At 34.5% G+C, this 18,145-nt stretch overlaps 1 protein-coding gene across 4 annotated transcripts in view; it reads right to left on the reverse strand.

The window, feature by feature from the left end:
- Kiaa1328 (KIAA1328 ortholog) overlaps positions 1-18,145 on the reverse strand; it is a 308,994-nt gene that overhangs the window by 264,903 nt on the left and 25,946 nt on the right. For all 4 annotated transcript variants that reach the window (XR_002386322.2, XM_021236694.2, XM_021236695.2 and 1 more), the window contains one exon: positions 4,602-4,717. Coding sequence is in view for 3 of the 4 variants with exons in the window: in XM_021236694.2 (XP_021092353.1) it covers positions 4,602-4,717 (116 nt within the window). In the remaining variant the exon portion in view is untranslated. The remainder of the gene's footprint in view (positions 1-4,601; positions 4,718-18,145) is intronic.

Genomic DNA, 18,145 nt, shown 5'->3' on the forward strand with positions numbered 1-18,145 from the left:
TCTTTTTATATTAATTCAGCCAGCCAAAAGTCTACTAGGTTTATCGGACTGCTTAACTTTGTAAATGGCATATTCATTTACATGGTTCAAGTCTTAAGAAGCATTCATGGGCTGAGGATTTAGCCCAGTAGTTTTGCCGCCTGCTGCGCAAGCACAAGGACCCGAGTTTGATCCCCAGTACCAAAACAAAAACAAAAAAAGAAATAAGCATTCCTTTTTCAAGAATTGAAAATTACTCAGAATTTTTATGTTTTAATAAACTCCCAATTTTCTCTAAGAATAAATCCTTCAAAAGACTGATCTTAAGGCAAACATGTAACATTTCTTTTTCACTAAAGCACTGGTCTGTGTTTGTAGAGTTGATCAATAAATCAAGCTATTAGACCTTTAAAAATAAGAAAACCATAAATTATAACACATCTTTAAAATGGCAAAAATTACAATTCATGAATACACTTTCTCACACTGAAATACTTTAAAGTGAGCTAAAATTGTCTGATTGCATGTATATGAAAGAGTCTGAATCATTCATCTATGATACGATAGGTAAATGTATCTGTAGTTAAAATTATATTGTTTTAAATTACAACCTCGTTTTATGTTTCTAAGTTTTATAGAGTTTTATGTACTGTAAAATCATCTGTATTAACCTTTGACAGGTTTATTCTGGTAAAGAAGATTTGTACCTTAGCAATCTACTTGGAAAGAAAACCAGGGATGTCTTTTTTTTAATCGTTTTTTCTTTTTTTCCTTTTTTGACAATAAAATTCTATAAATATTACCTATCTTTGGTGGTGTCAATGAAAGGAATTACATCAATTAAACAATTTTAATTTTTGGTAATAGTATACCATTTATTTCAATCCTTATTCACAATAAAGAATAAAAGATCAAACCAACTCCCTTCTTCCCATGTGAAAATAGGTCCTAACTATTCCATATATCTAAGCCTTCGACTTTATTCATGAGCTTTTTCTTTCCTTTTTCACTCAGAAGAGAGATCAAGGGTCAGCAAATGTTTTGTATAGAGGGTCAGACATTAGACATTTTAGGCTAGGAGAGTCACAGGGTCTTTTTGCAACTACTGTACTTTTTGTATCTAGAGCACAAGATCAGCTTTAGACAATATACAGAGATGGGGTGGCACAAGATTTAGTTGGCTCCCCAGCCGGGGATTTAGCCCAATGGTGCCGCCGCCTGCCTCGCAAGTGCAAGGTGTTGAGTTCGATCCCTGGCTCCAAAAACAAAACAAACCAAAAGATTTAGTTGGCACTCTACTGGATACAGCCTACCACAGTAGTGCGCTGACTCTGGAGCTAAATCATGAAGAAAATATGCAAATCTGTGTCACTGCAATCACTGGGGTATCTTAACATTGAGCCTGCCAGAGGAAACCACGCCCAGGCATGCTGACTTTAGTCAGCTTCAGCTCTAGAAAGCATTAATCTTGACCCATACAGTGTTAAATATCATAGTCCACTGAAATTAATATCTACTTTTCCAAATAGTTACACAATTTTCTTAAAGTGTATCACCAGACAAATAAGGACTCACTCTAATTATAGGCAGGCTTTTTAAATTATCTCCTATTAATCCCTCTTACCTTCTTTTCCCAACTTCCCTCAGTTCCACTGAATGCTACTACACACATTTTTTGTCCCAGGAAGGTCAAAGTATCAACACCTCCTTTCCATATAAAAAGTGAATTCTATTGTCCCGACTTCTGCTACAGAAGTTGGAGGTTAACTTCATTCCTCATCACCTTTTCCCTTGGACCTCCCACTATGTAAATTGGACAAGCAAAATGCTCGCTTTCTCAACCTTCTTATTAGCTTACATTGCTACAGAATAAAGTTCAGGACAATAAATACCATATGAAATATTACAATCTGGGAAAGGGGAAAGTAGGCGATGCTCTGAAGAAGTTTTTATGTTTTTCAAAAAAGGAGTCACAAGTGTCAGGACCTCTCCCACCTTTTCTTCCTGTCTTAACACAAATATGAGGTCTGATCAAAAAATACAGTCAATGTTTAAATTTTAAAAATGTATCCCAGTAAAGACATATTGTTAATCTCCCACAAAATATTTTTCCTCACTTCAAACACACCATTATTCTTGCAGTTCTGAAGCAGTTTTACAAGTCCTCTTTTGTGTCTTTGGTTGTACGGTCACGACAGCCTCAATGTCCTGAACTGATTCAAAATATTTATGTTTGATGGCCATGTTGACTTTGAGTAAGGGCCAAAAGTTGCATGGTATCAGATCCAGTAAATAAGGTGGATGAAGACATACCATAAAGTTTTTATGCCTGCCTTTCCATTGGCTGGCACATGGCAAGAGTATTCACTATATTTTTGATCAATTTCATAAAAGCATGAAATAGGACTTCCGCAATTGCTTCAAAAAGTGGCAAGAATGATGGGATAAGTACATTTGAAGTGACAGAGAGAACTGTGTGGGGGATTAATGGCAATATGACTTTTACTGTAAAAATTTTTTTAAAATTTAAACATTCACCATATTTTTTGATCACCTCTGTCTGAAACGTAGAATTAGAGCAACCATTAGAAAAAAGGTAAGAGAATTGTAGAGATCCCAACATTGAAAACTTTAAGCCATCAAATTAATGCCAAAAGCTATCTATCTACAGAGTTCTTATGTGGAAAAAAAGGATCTATAAATTGAATTTTTGTTGCCCCTCAAAAAAGCACTTTTTTTTTTGGTACCAGGGATTGAACTCAGGACCTTGTGCTTGCCAGGCAGGCTCAAAAAAGCATTCTTTTTTGATTTTTTTTTTTTTTTCTGTAAAGAGAAAAGGTTTATTTTGGATCATAGTTATGGAGGTTTCAGCCCATGTCTGATTGGTCCCCTTTGTTTGGGGCCTATGGTGAGCCAATACATCATGGCAGGGGATTGTGGCATTGCAAACCCCATCATCAGAAAGAAGAAGTGAGTGAGCAGGAGAAGCCTGTGTTCCACAGTCCCTTCTGAGGGACACCCATTGACCTCCCACTAGACCTCACCTCTTCTAAGTTCCCACCAACTTCCATTAGTGCTACCCTGGGAACCAACGAATGGGCCACTGGGGGACAGTCAGTGTCCAGACTGCAGCACTCATTCAACAACTCCCAACTTTCTTTTCCTGCACAGTCCTTGACAACTATGAATCTACTTTCTGCCTCCATGAATTTGACTAATTTTAAACACTTCCTGTAAGTGGAATCATGAAGTATTTATCTTTTTGTGACTGACTTATTTCACTTAGCATAATATCCTTATGGTTCATCCATGTTGTAGATCACAACAAACTTTTCTTCCTTTTAAGACTAACATTCCATAGTATTTATAGATCACATTTCAAAAAAGCATTCTTGACCTACCATTTCTTGAAAGTGCTAGGTAAAGTGTATTGTGAATTCTGACTAAACAGCACTTCTCTAACCTGGAGAGAAAAGTAGATGGAAGAAAATCAAACTGGCCTGAAGGTGATAACACAGGACAATAAAGGCAGAAAAACCTGGGCAGAGAAAAGGGAGAGCCTGAAAGAAACTCCTTCAGAATTGTGGGTTAAATAAGCCTTATTGTTCTGGTCACCAAATCAAGTCTGAGAATTCCGATTATATTAATTTTCTAATAAACACTCACATTTTTTGTAAAATACAAGTTCAGAACTCATTTTTTATGGTTACAGTTTTGTTTTACAAGCCAATTAATTTATGCTTATGCTTCTATTTCTCTAGCATTCACAAAGGCATAGTTACTGTCAATGTATGACCATTTTTGATACTTTCAGAATCATTGAAATAATATCTAACAATCAAGTTAATGAACATACTGCCAAGGACAGTGGTTCTTTCTAGCATTCATATGCTAGTTTAGCTGGCAGATCAGTCACCCTAACTTAGGGACAGTCATTTCTCATTTACTCAATGCCTCTGCATAAAACACCCAAGGACAATTAATTCTACCTATTCAAAAGAAACTTCAGAAATATGCTCATTTTAACTCACATATCTCTTTAAGTAAAACTTTTAAGTTAAAACGTTTGTACTTTCATACAAATGATGTAATATATGTATAAACCCACATAAACACTTCTAGTTCTAAACTCAATAGTTTTCTTCCGCGAGTTTGGTAGTTTTATGCTGCAATGAAAACATTTATTAATTACAATATTTATACATTACAAAGAAAATTTTTATTTTTATGATTTCAGAGTAGAATTTCTTAAGATTGTCAAAGCTTTAGCTAGAAAGAATACCAAACACAAGTAGGTTCAGGCTCAATAGTGATATTGGAATGGAATTTAATAAAGTTCCAACACTACACTGTAATGCCCAAATTTCTTATTGTCTTTTTTAGTTGACAAATATGTGCTCTGCAGCATAATAGCAGCAGCAGAACAGCTGGGTGGCCTTATCAAGCACAAAGGAAGCAATAGCACATGCTGTTAAGTGTCTTTCTGATTGCCTAGAAATGGCAGCACATGCAGATTTATTCCCTATTATAAATTAGAACAATTATTTCTCTGGAATTCACATTTTATTCATGAAAAAGTCAAACTTTCTGCACATTAAAAAAGAGTTTTTCAAAAAGGATATCTTCCCTTTCTTTGATGATCAGTTCATTCTGTTCTTCCAACTGCCTAATCTTCTTTTCAAATGATTCCTGCTCAGCTTTCAGTCGTTCTTCTGTCACTTCCTTTTCTTCACTTACTCTAAAAGAAATATTCAAATGAAGGAGAAGAGAAAAAAATGCTCATCAGAATAAAAATATATGCCTATAGCTACACTTTACCAAAATTAAATTTCTTCCAAAGATGTGCTGAAATTTCTTTAAGGAGATCCTGTGTTTTGCTTGTTTTGTGGTACTGGGGACTGAACCCAAGGCCTTTGTACTCAGCTACATACCCAATTCTTTTAATATTTTATTTAGTTATTTATTTCGGAGACAGGATCTCACTAAGTTGTCCAGGCTGGGCTCAAATTTGTAATACTTCTGCTTCAGCTTCCAAAAGTGCTGGGATTACGATGTGTTTGTGTTTTGTTTTTTAATTTAATCTTTCACAAAGCAATCTTCCTCACTTTGTAACAAAATATGTATGTAATCTCTACTTCAACCAAATGCATGTACATTTTACTTCAATTTGAAGAAACAAGAATGTTTTCAGTCATCAGAAACATTTTATATATGAAGTTCTACACAGAACTGAATTATAATCTAGAGAAAAAAAGTTAAAATACAGGTTTCATTTTTTAATTATCAGTATTACCAATTTGTTTGGATTTAGATTCCTTTCATACTTTTAGTTAAATCCTGTCAATGAAATGGAAATCATATATATCGTCAATGTTTTGCTAAATATGTATATGAAATATTACTTTTTACTTGGTATTGATAACCTGAATTCTTCAGTAGTTCACAAATAATTGGACTAGAATAAAAAGATACCATTAATAGAAAGGTTTTCACTATATTCATTCTTAGTTATAAAGTTAAAAACACAAACCAAAAATATCTTTATCATTAATATTTAACTCTGAAAAGTATCCCAACTTAATCATTCTGAAAAAGAATGGCTTCTGACAAGAGCACACAGGGACAAAAATTGCTTTTAAAAGACCTAAACATGACCAACATTAAAATTTACAATTCACCAAAGTATATATTAAAACAACCCTAACTTTCATGTTACTCTTTGTACAGAGATGTTAATCCTGAATTTCTCTGCTACTGGTACTTATTTCTCCAAAGAGAAGTTTAGTCTGTAAGATCACACAGATACAGGCACAAGTCGCGTCTATGAGGACCCAAACTTTTCCTTTAAGCTACTAAATTGACTTCCTTCCAGAATCCTATTGTACCAAAACAACTTCTGAATAACTTGGGTCCTATAGATTTTCTTTCTTAGTATCCTCTGGCAGAGATATTGAAATCAATGAAATAACTGAATGAAAAATCAGAATTCTGAATGTTTAAGAGTTGACTGCATGTCTCTATTTGTCAGCTTTCTCATAGCTGAGATACTATACCCGACACTCCCAGATTAAAGGACGAGAGGTTAAATTTGCTCAGTTTCAGTCCATAATTGGCTGGCTCTAAAGCAGAGGAATCAGGTTGGAAGGATATGTTGGAGCAAAATTGCTTATTTCACGACGGCCAGGAAGCAAAGCACAACAGTGCTACAGCAGAAGGCGCAAGGGACGTGGCATAGACCTCAATGCCATGCTTCCATCATCTACCCACACACACCTAGAAATATGCTCCACCAATCCCTGGGATAGATCCCAAAGCAAATCAAGTTGAAACTTCACTCTGTCTGCCACATTATCTTTGAAATAATTTGTGTGAAAGTGTACAGCACATTGTAGTGCTCAACAGATTTCTTTCTTCTATCTCATTATGACATTCAAGCCATTTCCCCAAGCCATACTATTTATGAATGGGACCCAGACATTTTTTTTTAATAGGGTAATCTCTAAGTCTGATATATTTATAAGTAACCCAGAAAACTAAACAAACATACACACATGAAGATAATTTATACTCTTATTAAGTTATCTTGCCCTCCTTGTTCAGGTCTCTTCACAATGCCTTCTTTTTTCTTGTCATTACTCTCAAGTATACTGGCACCAAGATCTTTCACAATAACTTTGGCAAAGACTTCTTATCTCTCTGGGCATCCATACTCTCATCCCTAAAGAAAATATGGTAGGCCAGACAAGTGTAAAATCTTTTTCAGCTAAAGTTCTAGAATTTTCTTCACTATATAGTAAATATCCTGATAATGAATTCACACTCTTTATAAATAAGGAGAGGATTTGTAAAGAAATAAACATGACTAAAGAAAAAAATCTTTAAATACATCAGAGAATATCGTATTTCATTCATTTAAAAATATTGGCTGACTGCCTACTACAAAAAAAAAATCACAATAATTTTATTCAATATAGCCTATCTAAAAAGAAACTAAACAAAGACTCTTCTAGGTCAATGCCATTCATAAAAGTCATATAAATATGAAAAGTGCCCCAAAGACTTACTTCTTCACCAAGCAACGCACTGGGGCCATAAAAAAATAGTAACAAGAAAGTAGATTACCAAATTTAATTTAATGTTAACCTTAATGTAGAAATTATCAGAGCACCTAGCCAGGTCAGAACACAGAGATATACCCCAACATTTTTTTTTTTTTGGTATCAGGGATCAAACTCCAGTCCTTGCACTTGTGAGGCAAGCAGTGGAACCCCTGAGCTAAATCCCCAGCCCTATACCCCAACATTTACTCCTTATTTTGGTGGACCAGAAGAAGATCCCTGAAAATCTATAGTATCATTGAGGGCAAAAATCCTTGTACAGTTATACTGCATAATGTTAGAATCTATCATGAGATTTTCCCAAAGTTTAAAGATATCTAGCCAGATAAAACTATTCTTTTCAAAATGTGGCTTCTGGAGTATGACTGAAATATTTCTTGCTACACTATTAAACAGGGCTTTAAAAATCTTTTATGCAGCTATGATTAGATTATTCTTCAGTAACTATTATGTTCTGGAAGGCTTTAAAATTAACAAGCTACATTAAGAACAAAGAGTAACACTTTTTTTCTATGGGACTATCTAAAGATATGCATGGCTTCCTTGTAGTCCATTTGCACAGTAATTTGAGCAAGTACATTACTACAGAGTTTAAGTACAGAGCAGATGCCAGTAAAGCAAACCCAAGATTTGACACCCACTCTGAAATCTATCTAATTTAATTTATGCTCAATTGCTCAGTAATATTTCAGCTGAGAGATAATATACAATAAAATATTTGCTATCATGATCTATACTTTTCATCCAACCATTCTCAGACTATGAAAGCAACATAAAAGGACCTTATCCTCTTTATAGCAGTAAGTTAGTTAACAAAATGAGAATCTAAACATAGGAAAGGGAACAATAAAACTAAAGGATAAAAAGGTTAAAACTGAACAGGAGGGTATTTCTGGTGTTGGTTTGTTAATTATTTATAAGGAAGACAATAACCTGTTCATAAATCACTATTGTCATTAATAATTTAATACCTCACACTATATCTCAAAAACTTCCACAAAACCTACTCTCATCTAACAACAAAAAGCAGTCATACCTTTAGAGGTGCTGGAACTGAAAACTGTAACAAAAGTAATGAATTTCTTTTGAAGTCTTATATTTTACTTTAAAAATTCTTGAACATTTTATATTTTACTCCATAAAAGTCTTGCCTGTTTTAATATAAAAAGTTTCACCTCTCACCTATTTAAATTTTTTAGTAAAACTGATGTTTTAGAAGAGATTTATTTTATGACTTTGCATATCCTTGATATTCTTCCAGATACTCCACAAACGGATACTTTTACACTAAGATGAAGAGCCCAAGGCAGCAAAGCTTCTATCCCAGAGAGAAACACAACTTACCTAATGGTTAACTAATTAAGCTTCTTCCCTGTTTAATATCTTCCATGTGGGAGCTAACTAATGAATATCAACTTGGTAAGATTTGGAAAAGGAAGGGATTTCATAGTAAACTTGGCAAACAAAGACAGGACATACTGCTTTCAAGCAAAGGCATGGTGAAAAAGAAGGGATTTTATCATTTAAAAATATTTCAATGAGCGCCAGTGAGTGCCACATGGCTGTAATCCAAGCACTCAGGAGGCTGAGGCAGGAAGATCACCATGATTTTTAGGCCAGCCTATGCTACATGGTGACTTCAAGACCAGCCTGAATTGCACACAGAGACCCTGTCTCAAAAAAAAAAAAAAAGGCAATGGCATCATCTTAATTCCTTCTTGACAAATTTTAATATTTGGTTGTTATTGAAAAGGTACTGCCTAAAGGAACACAGGTGCTTTCAGAAATCACAGATACAGCAATTTACATTCAAAAGAGCTGTAGTAACTACAAAGTAGTATTTCTTATGAATATCAACATCAAAATTATCAACAAAATAGTAGTAAATAGAATCTAGGTACATATAAAAGGATCATACATCATGACCAGTAAGGATTTTTCCCAGGAATACAAAGTTGGTTCAACATCTAATAATTAACTGACAGATCAGACCAACAGAATAAAAGACAAAAACTACATGATTATCTGAGGGAATTTAGAAAAACATTTCAAAAAAATATCTAACAGTTATTCCTGATTTAAAAAATAAAGAAAGGAAATCTCTAACCCGAAAAAGACCAGGTATGAAAAATCCATGCCTAATATCATACTTAATTAAGAAAGATTAAATGCATTTCTATAACAATCAGAAAGTACAACCATCCAGATGTCTGAGGATGAATAAACAAAACGTGGCATTGTATATATATAATGACAAATTATTCAGAAGTAAATAGAAATCAGGTACTGATACATGCTACCTACCACATGGATAAACCTTAAAAATCATGCTAAGTTTAAAAAACACTAGTTAAAAAGACAGCACATTGTATTGATTCCATATATAAGAAAATCCATTGAGACAGAAAGCAGAGCAGTGATTACTGTATTAGCCAGCTTTCCCTTTGCTGAACTCAAACACCCAACACCCACAATTTTAAGAAGGAGAAGTTTAACTTGGCTTATGATTTAAGGGGATTCAGTCCATGCTTACCTGGCTCAAAGGCATAAACATTATGATGGAAGGGTATCATGGTGGAACAAAACTGCTTAGTTCATGGTGGGCAGGAAGCAGAGCAGGAGGACAGCATCAGACAGAAAAGAGCAAATGACCATATACGGTACCCAAGGTTACGCCTCTGTGACCCACCCAGACACATCAATATATGTGCTTTATTGATTTTAAACCACTCAAGATGACACAATTAAGGTTAACCATCATAGTTACCAAAGGCTATTAAAAGGTTGATAGGAAGTAGGGAGCACACAGGGTGCAAGGTTTCATTTTGGTATAATAAGAATATTCTGAATATTGAACTGTTTGCTATATTCCCTTTAAGGAAAGATTTTTTTCCCATTAATTAAAATATATGGAGTTAAAAATTTTAAATGCAATAAGACTTTGGATATGAATAGAAGAATGCATAAATTTCTGATATAATTAAAATGATAATAGACATGTTAAAAATGGAAATGGCAAAAATGAATTTGAATACAGAAAGATTAGATATAAGGAAAACTGATCAAAATATATACCATTAAAAGTCTGAAGAATAGGCAGAGAAGGCTTCCGGGTAGGCATGGCACAGCTCCCACCACAAAGGAGGCTTCCGGGTCAACATGCCACACCTCCTGGTGCAGAGGAGACTTCTAGGTCAATGTATCACAGCTCCCAGCACAGAGGAGGCTTCTGGGTAAGCGTGCCACAGCTCCCAGGGCAGAGGAGGATTCTGGGTCAATGTTTCACAGCTCCCATTGCAGAGTAGGAGGTTTCCAGACCAATCTACCACCCTCTCAGTGAAGAGGAGATGAACCATGAGGGTGCCAGCAACATGCAACCCACCCCGTAGAAATGATAAGACATGTAAACAAGCCTCACAACCAGACTTCCAGATCACCCACAGGAATCACAAAGGGAATCAAGATGGAACAAACCAATACTCAACCACCTGGACTCCCTGAACTACCAATGAAAGAGGATCTGGAAAAAATGAAATCAGAAATAATTTCTCACATGACAGCTGAGATTTTGCCATTAGTGCAAGGCATGATTAATAAATCTAGAGAGGACACAGATAAAAAAAAAAAAGAGGAGCTGAGGAACATGATGAAATCCCAACATAAGAAACAAATGGAATCTATAAAACAGATGCAAACAGATTTCCAGGAGTTTTAAAACTCCAGGAATTTAAAAAATTCCATTGAAAGTCTATGCAGCAAAATGAGCCAATGTGAGGATAGAAGTTTAGATATAGAATATAAGATTGCAAACAGTGGCCAGGAAAAGAAAATTTTCTTTAAAATTGTAAGGGACCATAAGAAATCAATCCAGCAGCTGCTAGACGGTGCAAAGAAGAATAACATTAAGACTGACTGGAGTCAATGAAGAAATAGGAAAGAGTGCAGATGACATAAAAAAACTGTTCATAGAAGTAAGGGCAGAAAACTTACCAAGCAGGGGGAAAGAACTTGATATACAGATAAGTAAGACATACAGGACTCCAAATAGCCTTGATCAAAAAAAATATCTACACACAGGCATATAATAGTTAAGATTCCAGAAACCCAACAGAAGAACAAAGTTCTACAAGCAGTTAGAGAAAAGAAACAAATCACATACAAAGGAAAGCCCATCAGAATCACATCAGACTTCTCAATGCAAACCCTCAAAGCAAGAAGAGCTTGGAGTGATGTATTTCAAGCCCTAAAGGAAAACAGCCTTTAACCCAGATTGATGCACCCTGCAAAACTAACTTTCAAGATCGATGGAGAAATAAGATACTTTCATGATAAAGAGCACCTCAGGAAATTCATGAATACCAAACCAGCACTCCAAAAAATTTCAGACAATATCCTAGGAAATGATAATGAAGATCACAACCCCAGGAAGCCCAGCAGAATGAAGCCATTGGGCATGAAAAATTAAACACAAAGGGGGAGAATCCAACAAAAAGTCATGACAAGGCTTTTAAAACTTTTAACTTCATCTCCCTAATGAGGGTATAATTTAATCTTGTTATTGTACTGATTAGTATTTTTCTGATTCTAGAGCTGCACACCTTTCCTTGTGCTATACTGGCTATTTATCAACTTCTTATGTCTACTTTTTAATTGGGTTGTCTATTAATGAGCTGTAAGAGTTCTTTATATATTCTGGTCATAGGTTATATGCATTGTAAATATGGTCTGTTTAAGGACTACTTTTCTTTTTAATGATGTCATTTAAAGTTCTAAATTTTGATGGAATCTCATTTATCAATGTTTTTCTTTTATACATCATATTTTTTGTATCCTAGGTAGTTCTTGCCTACCCTAAATTTATAAATATTTTCCCTTATAATTTCTTCTTAAAGTTTTATACTTAAAACTTTAAGTTTTATACTTTTATACTTTCATATTTAGGTTCATATATTCCTTCAAGTTATTTTCATGTATGAAAATAAAGGGTTGAGGTTAATTTTTTATATATGGATACCAGGTGTTTTAGTGCCGTTTGCTGAAAACACTCTCTCTTCCTCAGCTCTTGAATTGAGTTTATATTCTATAAAATGCTAATGTTAAATAATCTTTCAAAACTCAGTGGATCATATATGTGTGGTTCTATTTCTAGATTCTGTTTTATTCCAATGATCTTCTTATACCAACACTGCCTTGATTACTGTAGCTCTAGAAGAATTCTTAAAATTAGGTACTAAAGGTCTTCCAACACTGTTTTTTGTCTTTTTTTAACTTTTCTAGGTCCTTTGTATTCCTACATAACTTTTAAATTTCAATATCCAATTCTTCATTTGTAGCACGTATACACAGACCTGAATTTTTATATATACCTTGCGTTTTCTAATCCTGCTAAATTCAAGTACAAGTTCTAGGGGCTCCTAGAGATTTCTTAGTATTTTCTCTGTAGATGATCATTTCATCTACATATAAAGATTTTACTTCTACCTTGCCAATCCTATCCTAATTGTGTCATTTTATTGCCAGACTATTTTGGTTGGGCCAAGGTTTCAAAGTTTAATGGACAGATAAAGAGTAAGCATATCTGCCCTTGTTCCCCACCTTAAGGAGAAAGCATTGTATCTTCTCCATTCATATAAGGCGTTCTCACTGGAAGTACAGAGTACATGTCTTTAATCTGTTGAGAAGGTGCTGTTCTACTTCTAGTCTCCTGATAGCTTTTACCATGAACAGCTGTAGAATTTAGTCCAATACTTTTTCTCCAACTAGTGACAGGATCATATGGCTTTTTCCTTTCCTCTGTTAAAATGATGACGTTTGGGGGTGGATCTTCCAATGCTGAAGCAACACTGCCTCCCTATAATAAAACCACTTTCTACATACTGCCAGATCTGACTTCTAATAGTTTGTTTTGTTAAACAAATTTCCATCTATGTTCATACTTTTTTCTTCTATTATCTTTATCCAGTTTTAGGATTAGCACAGTGTTGAGTTCCTAAAATGAGGGGAGAAGTGTTCCTTTTTTTCTGCTTTAATTGTTTGATATAGTATCGGTTAAAATGTATATGAGCCTGCTGTTGTCATATAGGTAGGTTTTCAAGCTAGGAATATACTTTAATAGGTGCTATTCAAATTTTGTATTTCCTCCAGAGTTAGTTTCATTAATTTGTCTTCCAAGGTACTTCTTAGAAGTTGTCAAATTTATTTCAAAAAAGATTTTTGTAATATGCTTTCTATATCCTTTTAAATTCTGTAAAATCTGTGGTAATATCTCCTAAATCTTGATATTGTAATTTTAGAAATGTATAATTGATATTGTGTAATAGGAAGAAAAGGTCTAAAGGAGCAGGGGAAGTGGGAGGGGTAGGGGAAAGGAAAAAAGTGAAAAGAAAAAATATGAGAAAAGGAAAAAAATGGAAACAAAGTCTTTCCAAATAGGGAAGGGTGGAGGGGGTGAAGGGAGGGCAGGGGAATGGGGAAAAATATAAGAACCAAGATACTCATGTAATGGTACAAGATCCCAATGATGAATGTAACTGTATTTTATACCTAAAATGTACCAATAAACTTAATGGGGAAAAAAAAAAAGGAGAAACCTGATATGCTCATTGATAAATCAAGGAAAAGCACCTGTCAAAATCCCATCTATTTCACAACAAGAATTCTTAACAACCAGGCTGGGGATTTAGTTCAGTGGTTCTGCCTCACTAGCACAAGGTCCAGAGTTCAATCTCTGGTACCAAAAAAAAAAAAAAAAAAGAATTCTCAACAACTGCGGAACTGAAGAAACTACCTCAATATAATAAAGAGCATCCATGAAAAAAATTATACCTTTAAGGGTCAAAAAAAGAACAAATTGTTCTTCATCTTGTACTTCAAGTATACAGCAAGAATGGCAGCTATCACTGTCTCTACTGAAGGGAGGCCACAGTCAGTGAAACAACTTTCCAGGAAAGGAAAACAGATCCAGATTAGAAAGAAAATTTTATGTGCAGATGACATGATATATATAAAAATATGGAGGAATTTACAGAATATATATTGAAACAAGCTAATTTAGGAAAATCACAAAGATTGTGATAGCCTCTAAAATATAACCTAGTAATTCCTGTCTCCAAGTATTCATGCCCTTGTTTAATTCCCATGTTGGATCTTCAAAACTGATAAGATGCTACATCTAAAATTAAGTTACCAACAGACAGTGACTTATGTCTTGCTTATTACATTTGCTCCATCTGATGAAAGCTAGTTGCCAAGTAAATGTTGAAGGTAATGCATGATTTATTGATGCTTATAGTAAACTGGAAGAAGAGAATGATTAGGGGAAAAAAACTAAAATGAGCAAGAGCTCCATGATTTAAAAAATTCGTTACCCTCTCTATTAGGAAAATATGCTAAGATTAAGTGTCTTCTAAACACATTTCCAACTCAGGCTATCCCCAGGGAAAACATGCCAAAAAGATAAAACCAAGTGTGTAACTTTTGTTAAGACCTCAGAAAGATTAAAGTTGATGCTTCAATACAAAGATTAAAAAAATGTGCTAAAGAAGTTAAGGTTAGGAATCAAAATTCCTTTAAGTAACAGAGTCTCCAAGAGGTTTTCTGGTGTATTAAAGTGCCAATTTTCTTTTCTTTTTTTTTTGGTACAAGGGATCACACTCAGGACCTTGCACTTGCGAGGTAGGTGTGGCACGACTGAGCTAAATCCCTGGCCCAAAACTGCTAAATTTTGTGACAATATATTTGGAAGCTACAGATAACTAGTACAGATTAGATTAACCTCAGTGCCCTAACTGCATATATTTCCATTGTTCTGTCTCTTTAGCATATTTCCCTCTGTTTTCTCTACTTCTCCCTATGTCTCATATTTTATTGACATCTGGACATCTTGGGTAGTCTAGCAGAGACTTAGGTATAAATTTTCAATGCTTGGTACTGTAATGGTCAGACTTTTCCTTTGGGTAGGTTTTTAGTGTAGCAACAGTGTTAATCAAATCAGGTATTAAGACTGGTTTAAGGTTTTTGTTGTTATCATAACCCTTAGTGCATCACAGGCTTCAGTTCTCTAGGTCCTAGACATAACGTCCTTTCAGATGGGCCAGATATCATTTTTCAATGTCCCTTCCACCCTCAGCTTCATGTCTTCCACCTACAGGGTCTGCCTTAATGAGTTTCTACTTTTATCGGATACTGACTTGAAAATCTGGTGGTAGAGATCAGGGTTCAGGTAGATTTGTTGTTGTTGTTGTTATTCTAAGAACTGTTTATGCTAATCGGTCCCTGTATGCCTGGGTCTTTGAAGCACTTCCATCCTTCTTTTATAGTTCTGGACCAGCATATAACTCCACCCTCACTGTGGGTTTTTTGCCTGCCCTCCAACCCCTTCCACATGTGGTTTTTATGAATGCCCTAAGGTCAACATTATGTTTTCTATCTTCTTGAACTTTTAGTTTTTGTTACAGATGGGAGATAAAGGAGAAGGATCTGGAAAATACTTTGTGTCCTTTCCATAGCTACTACTGTTCCTCTCCCCCAGAGCCACACCAAGGCGAATGCTTTAGAAAAATTTTCCTTTATTAGGGTTCTCATCAAGTGAAGACAATGAAGAAAAATCCTTCAAGAGAGTTCAAGTGCCCATTATATTTGCTGTTCCAAGGTTTCCGTATTATTACCTGGCCACTGCTACCTATTCCATCAAAATCTGATCCATTTCTAGCTATGTCGACCTCAGGCAAGCTAGTGATAACATCTCTCTTTTCCTATCACCACAAGTCTCCTTAGATTTCAGGGTTGGTAGATAGTGTTAGTTCTCAGTTCTTAGATTGTTTCAAGATGTCCTGGGCTTGCAATTTGTTCCACCTTTTGATTTGTGATTATAAGACTGGGAACAGTATTTCTTAAGTCATGTTGACTTACTTACATATACGTATCTACTTCCTTACATATTTCTTTCTGCTCTTATTTTCTTAACATCTCTCAATTTTCAAAACTGGAATAATTTTAGCAACAAAAAATAACAACATTAAATTGTAACCCATAGAACTATGATATTTATTATTATAAGAGGGAAAATAACTTCACAATGGAGAAACCTGGCAGATACCACTTTAACAAGATGATCAAGATTAATATCATCTGCCAGGTGTGGTGGTGCAGCACTCAGGAGGCTGAGGCAGAGGATTACTGTGAGTTCAAGGCCAGCCTGGGCTACCTAGTGAGTTCAAGGCCAGCCTGAACTACATAGAGAGACCCTGTCTAAAAAAAAAGATTAATATTATAGGTAAAAACATAATTTCAGGTAGCTTGTGATAAAACTACATCACTTCTATGGTATTCTTGCCACAAATGCAAAATCTGAAACTAACTGAGAGAAAGCAGAAAAATCTGTATCAAGGGACATTCTACAAAATATGAAAATAGTATTCCTTATGTGTCAAGGTTATGAAAGGCTGAAGAGTTATCATGGATTCAAGGAGACTAGGAATTGACAAATGCAATGTGAGATCCTGAATTGGATATTGAATCAGAAAATTGCTATTAGTGAAATGACATTGGTGAAATTATGAATAAAGCCTACAGTTTAGTCAATACTATTGCACCAATATTAATTTCTTATTTATGATAGTTGTACTACCTGATGCAAAATGTATGAAAAGCTAAGTGAAGGAAATGTGGAAATTTTATCTTTGTATCTTTTCTGTAAGTTTAAAATGAAACTTTAGCCAAATATAAGCAAGTATATGTATGGGAAAGTGGGAAGGAGAAGGAAGGGAATGTAAAATATTGATTTTACTTTACCTGCAGCTTTATTTTTTAAATAAGAATTTTAATATTTGTTCAATTTCAAGTAAAATTACAAAGAAAAACTGCTGCAGAATGAATACAGATAGGATTTTTTTGGCTTCTGCAAGAGTTAACATAAAATATCACTCAAGCTTACTTAGTTACCTTTGTGATGTCTTGGGTTAATTACTTTAAAAAGTATCAGGAAAAATTCAGTATAAGATGACAAAATGTGATTATCTCTTCCACAGATTTGAAAAAGATCACACAGCAAATGATCAAAAATTGTTTTTCAAACAAAACCTGAACATTAACATGGTAAAGATAAACACTTTGTAGTAAACTGAGAATATTTAATTCCCAAGTCTTAAAACTCAAGTCATAGTTCTGGTTTTCAGGCAGCAACTTAAGTAAATACTCATAAGGAATATTTTCTGGCTGAATGGGAGCCTTCCCCTATTTCACTCTATGTTTCTTCCTTTTTTCTACTGATTTTAGGTCCAACAATTCTGAATTCATTGCAATAGGCATATAAAAATGAACTAATAATGTACTGTATGCTAATTTTAAAAATAGGTAATGCAATTGAGGCTGATTTTCACTTTTTATTGTAATAAGTAATAGGAGCCCCAATGTGTCAGCATTCCAACCCAGAGGCAACCAGAATTAGCTTATTAGGTACTTTGTAGCAAAAAATTTATACACAAACAAGAATAAATGTATGTCTATGCATGAACAAATAAATATAAGTATAATGTAAAAAAATGAACCCAGAAAGATGATCATTAGCATACAGAAACCCATGGGTTAAAACATATTAAAATGAAAACTGCCTGAGAAAATACAGCAGATATGTGTATGTCACACAAACCTAGTTAGGGTACTGTACATGTTTCCATATGCCAAGCAAAAGGGAAAAATAATTGCTATAAAAACTAACTCAGTAGGAAGAGTCTAGTCAGAACCAAGAGAGAGACTGCTTCTAAAGACTGAGTGCTCATTAGTTACTCAAAAATTATCTTTGAATCATAGAGCTTAGAACAGACCCTTTGAAAATAAGTTTTGGCATACTGTTTATTTAATGTTAAATTTCACTGAAGTTAGCAAACGACTTTTCTACCTATATCAAGTTAAAGGTTCTTTATATTTTCTTGAAATTTTCTATGTAATCCACTATAGACTACTGTATACCACCTTTCTTCTCAAAAAAATCCATGAAGGCTTCTAATGGAAAGACAAAATAAGAAAAAAAAAAAAAACCCTGAATCACT

The sequence above is a fragment of the Heterocephalus glaber genome, unplaced genomic scaffold (assembly GCF_053883595.1).
Source record: "Heterocephalus glaber isolate CG9 unplaced genomic scaffold, H.glaber_assembly_v1.0 deba00000331, whole genome shotgun sequence".
Classification (NCBI taxonomy): domain Eukaryota; kingdom Metazoa; phylum Chordata; class Mammalia; order Rodentia; family Bathyergidae; genus Heterocephalus; species Heterocephalus glaber.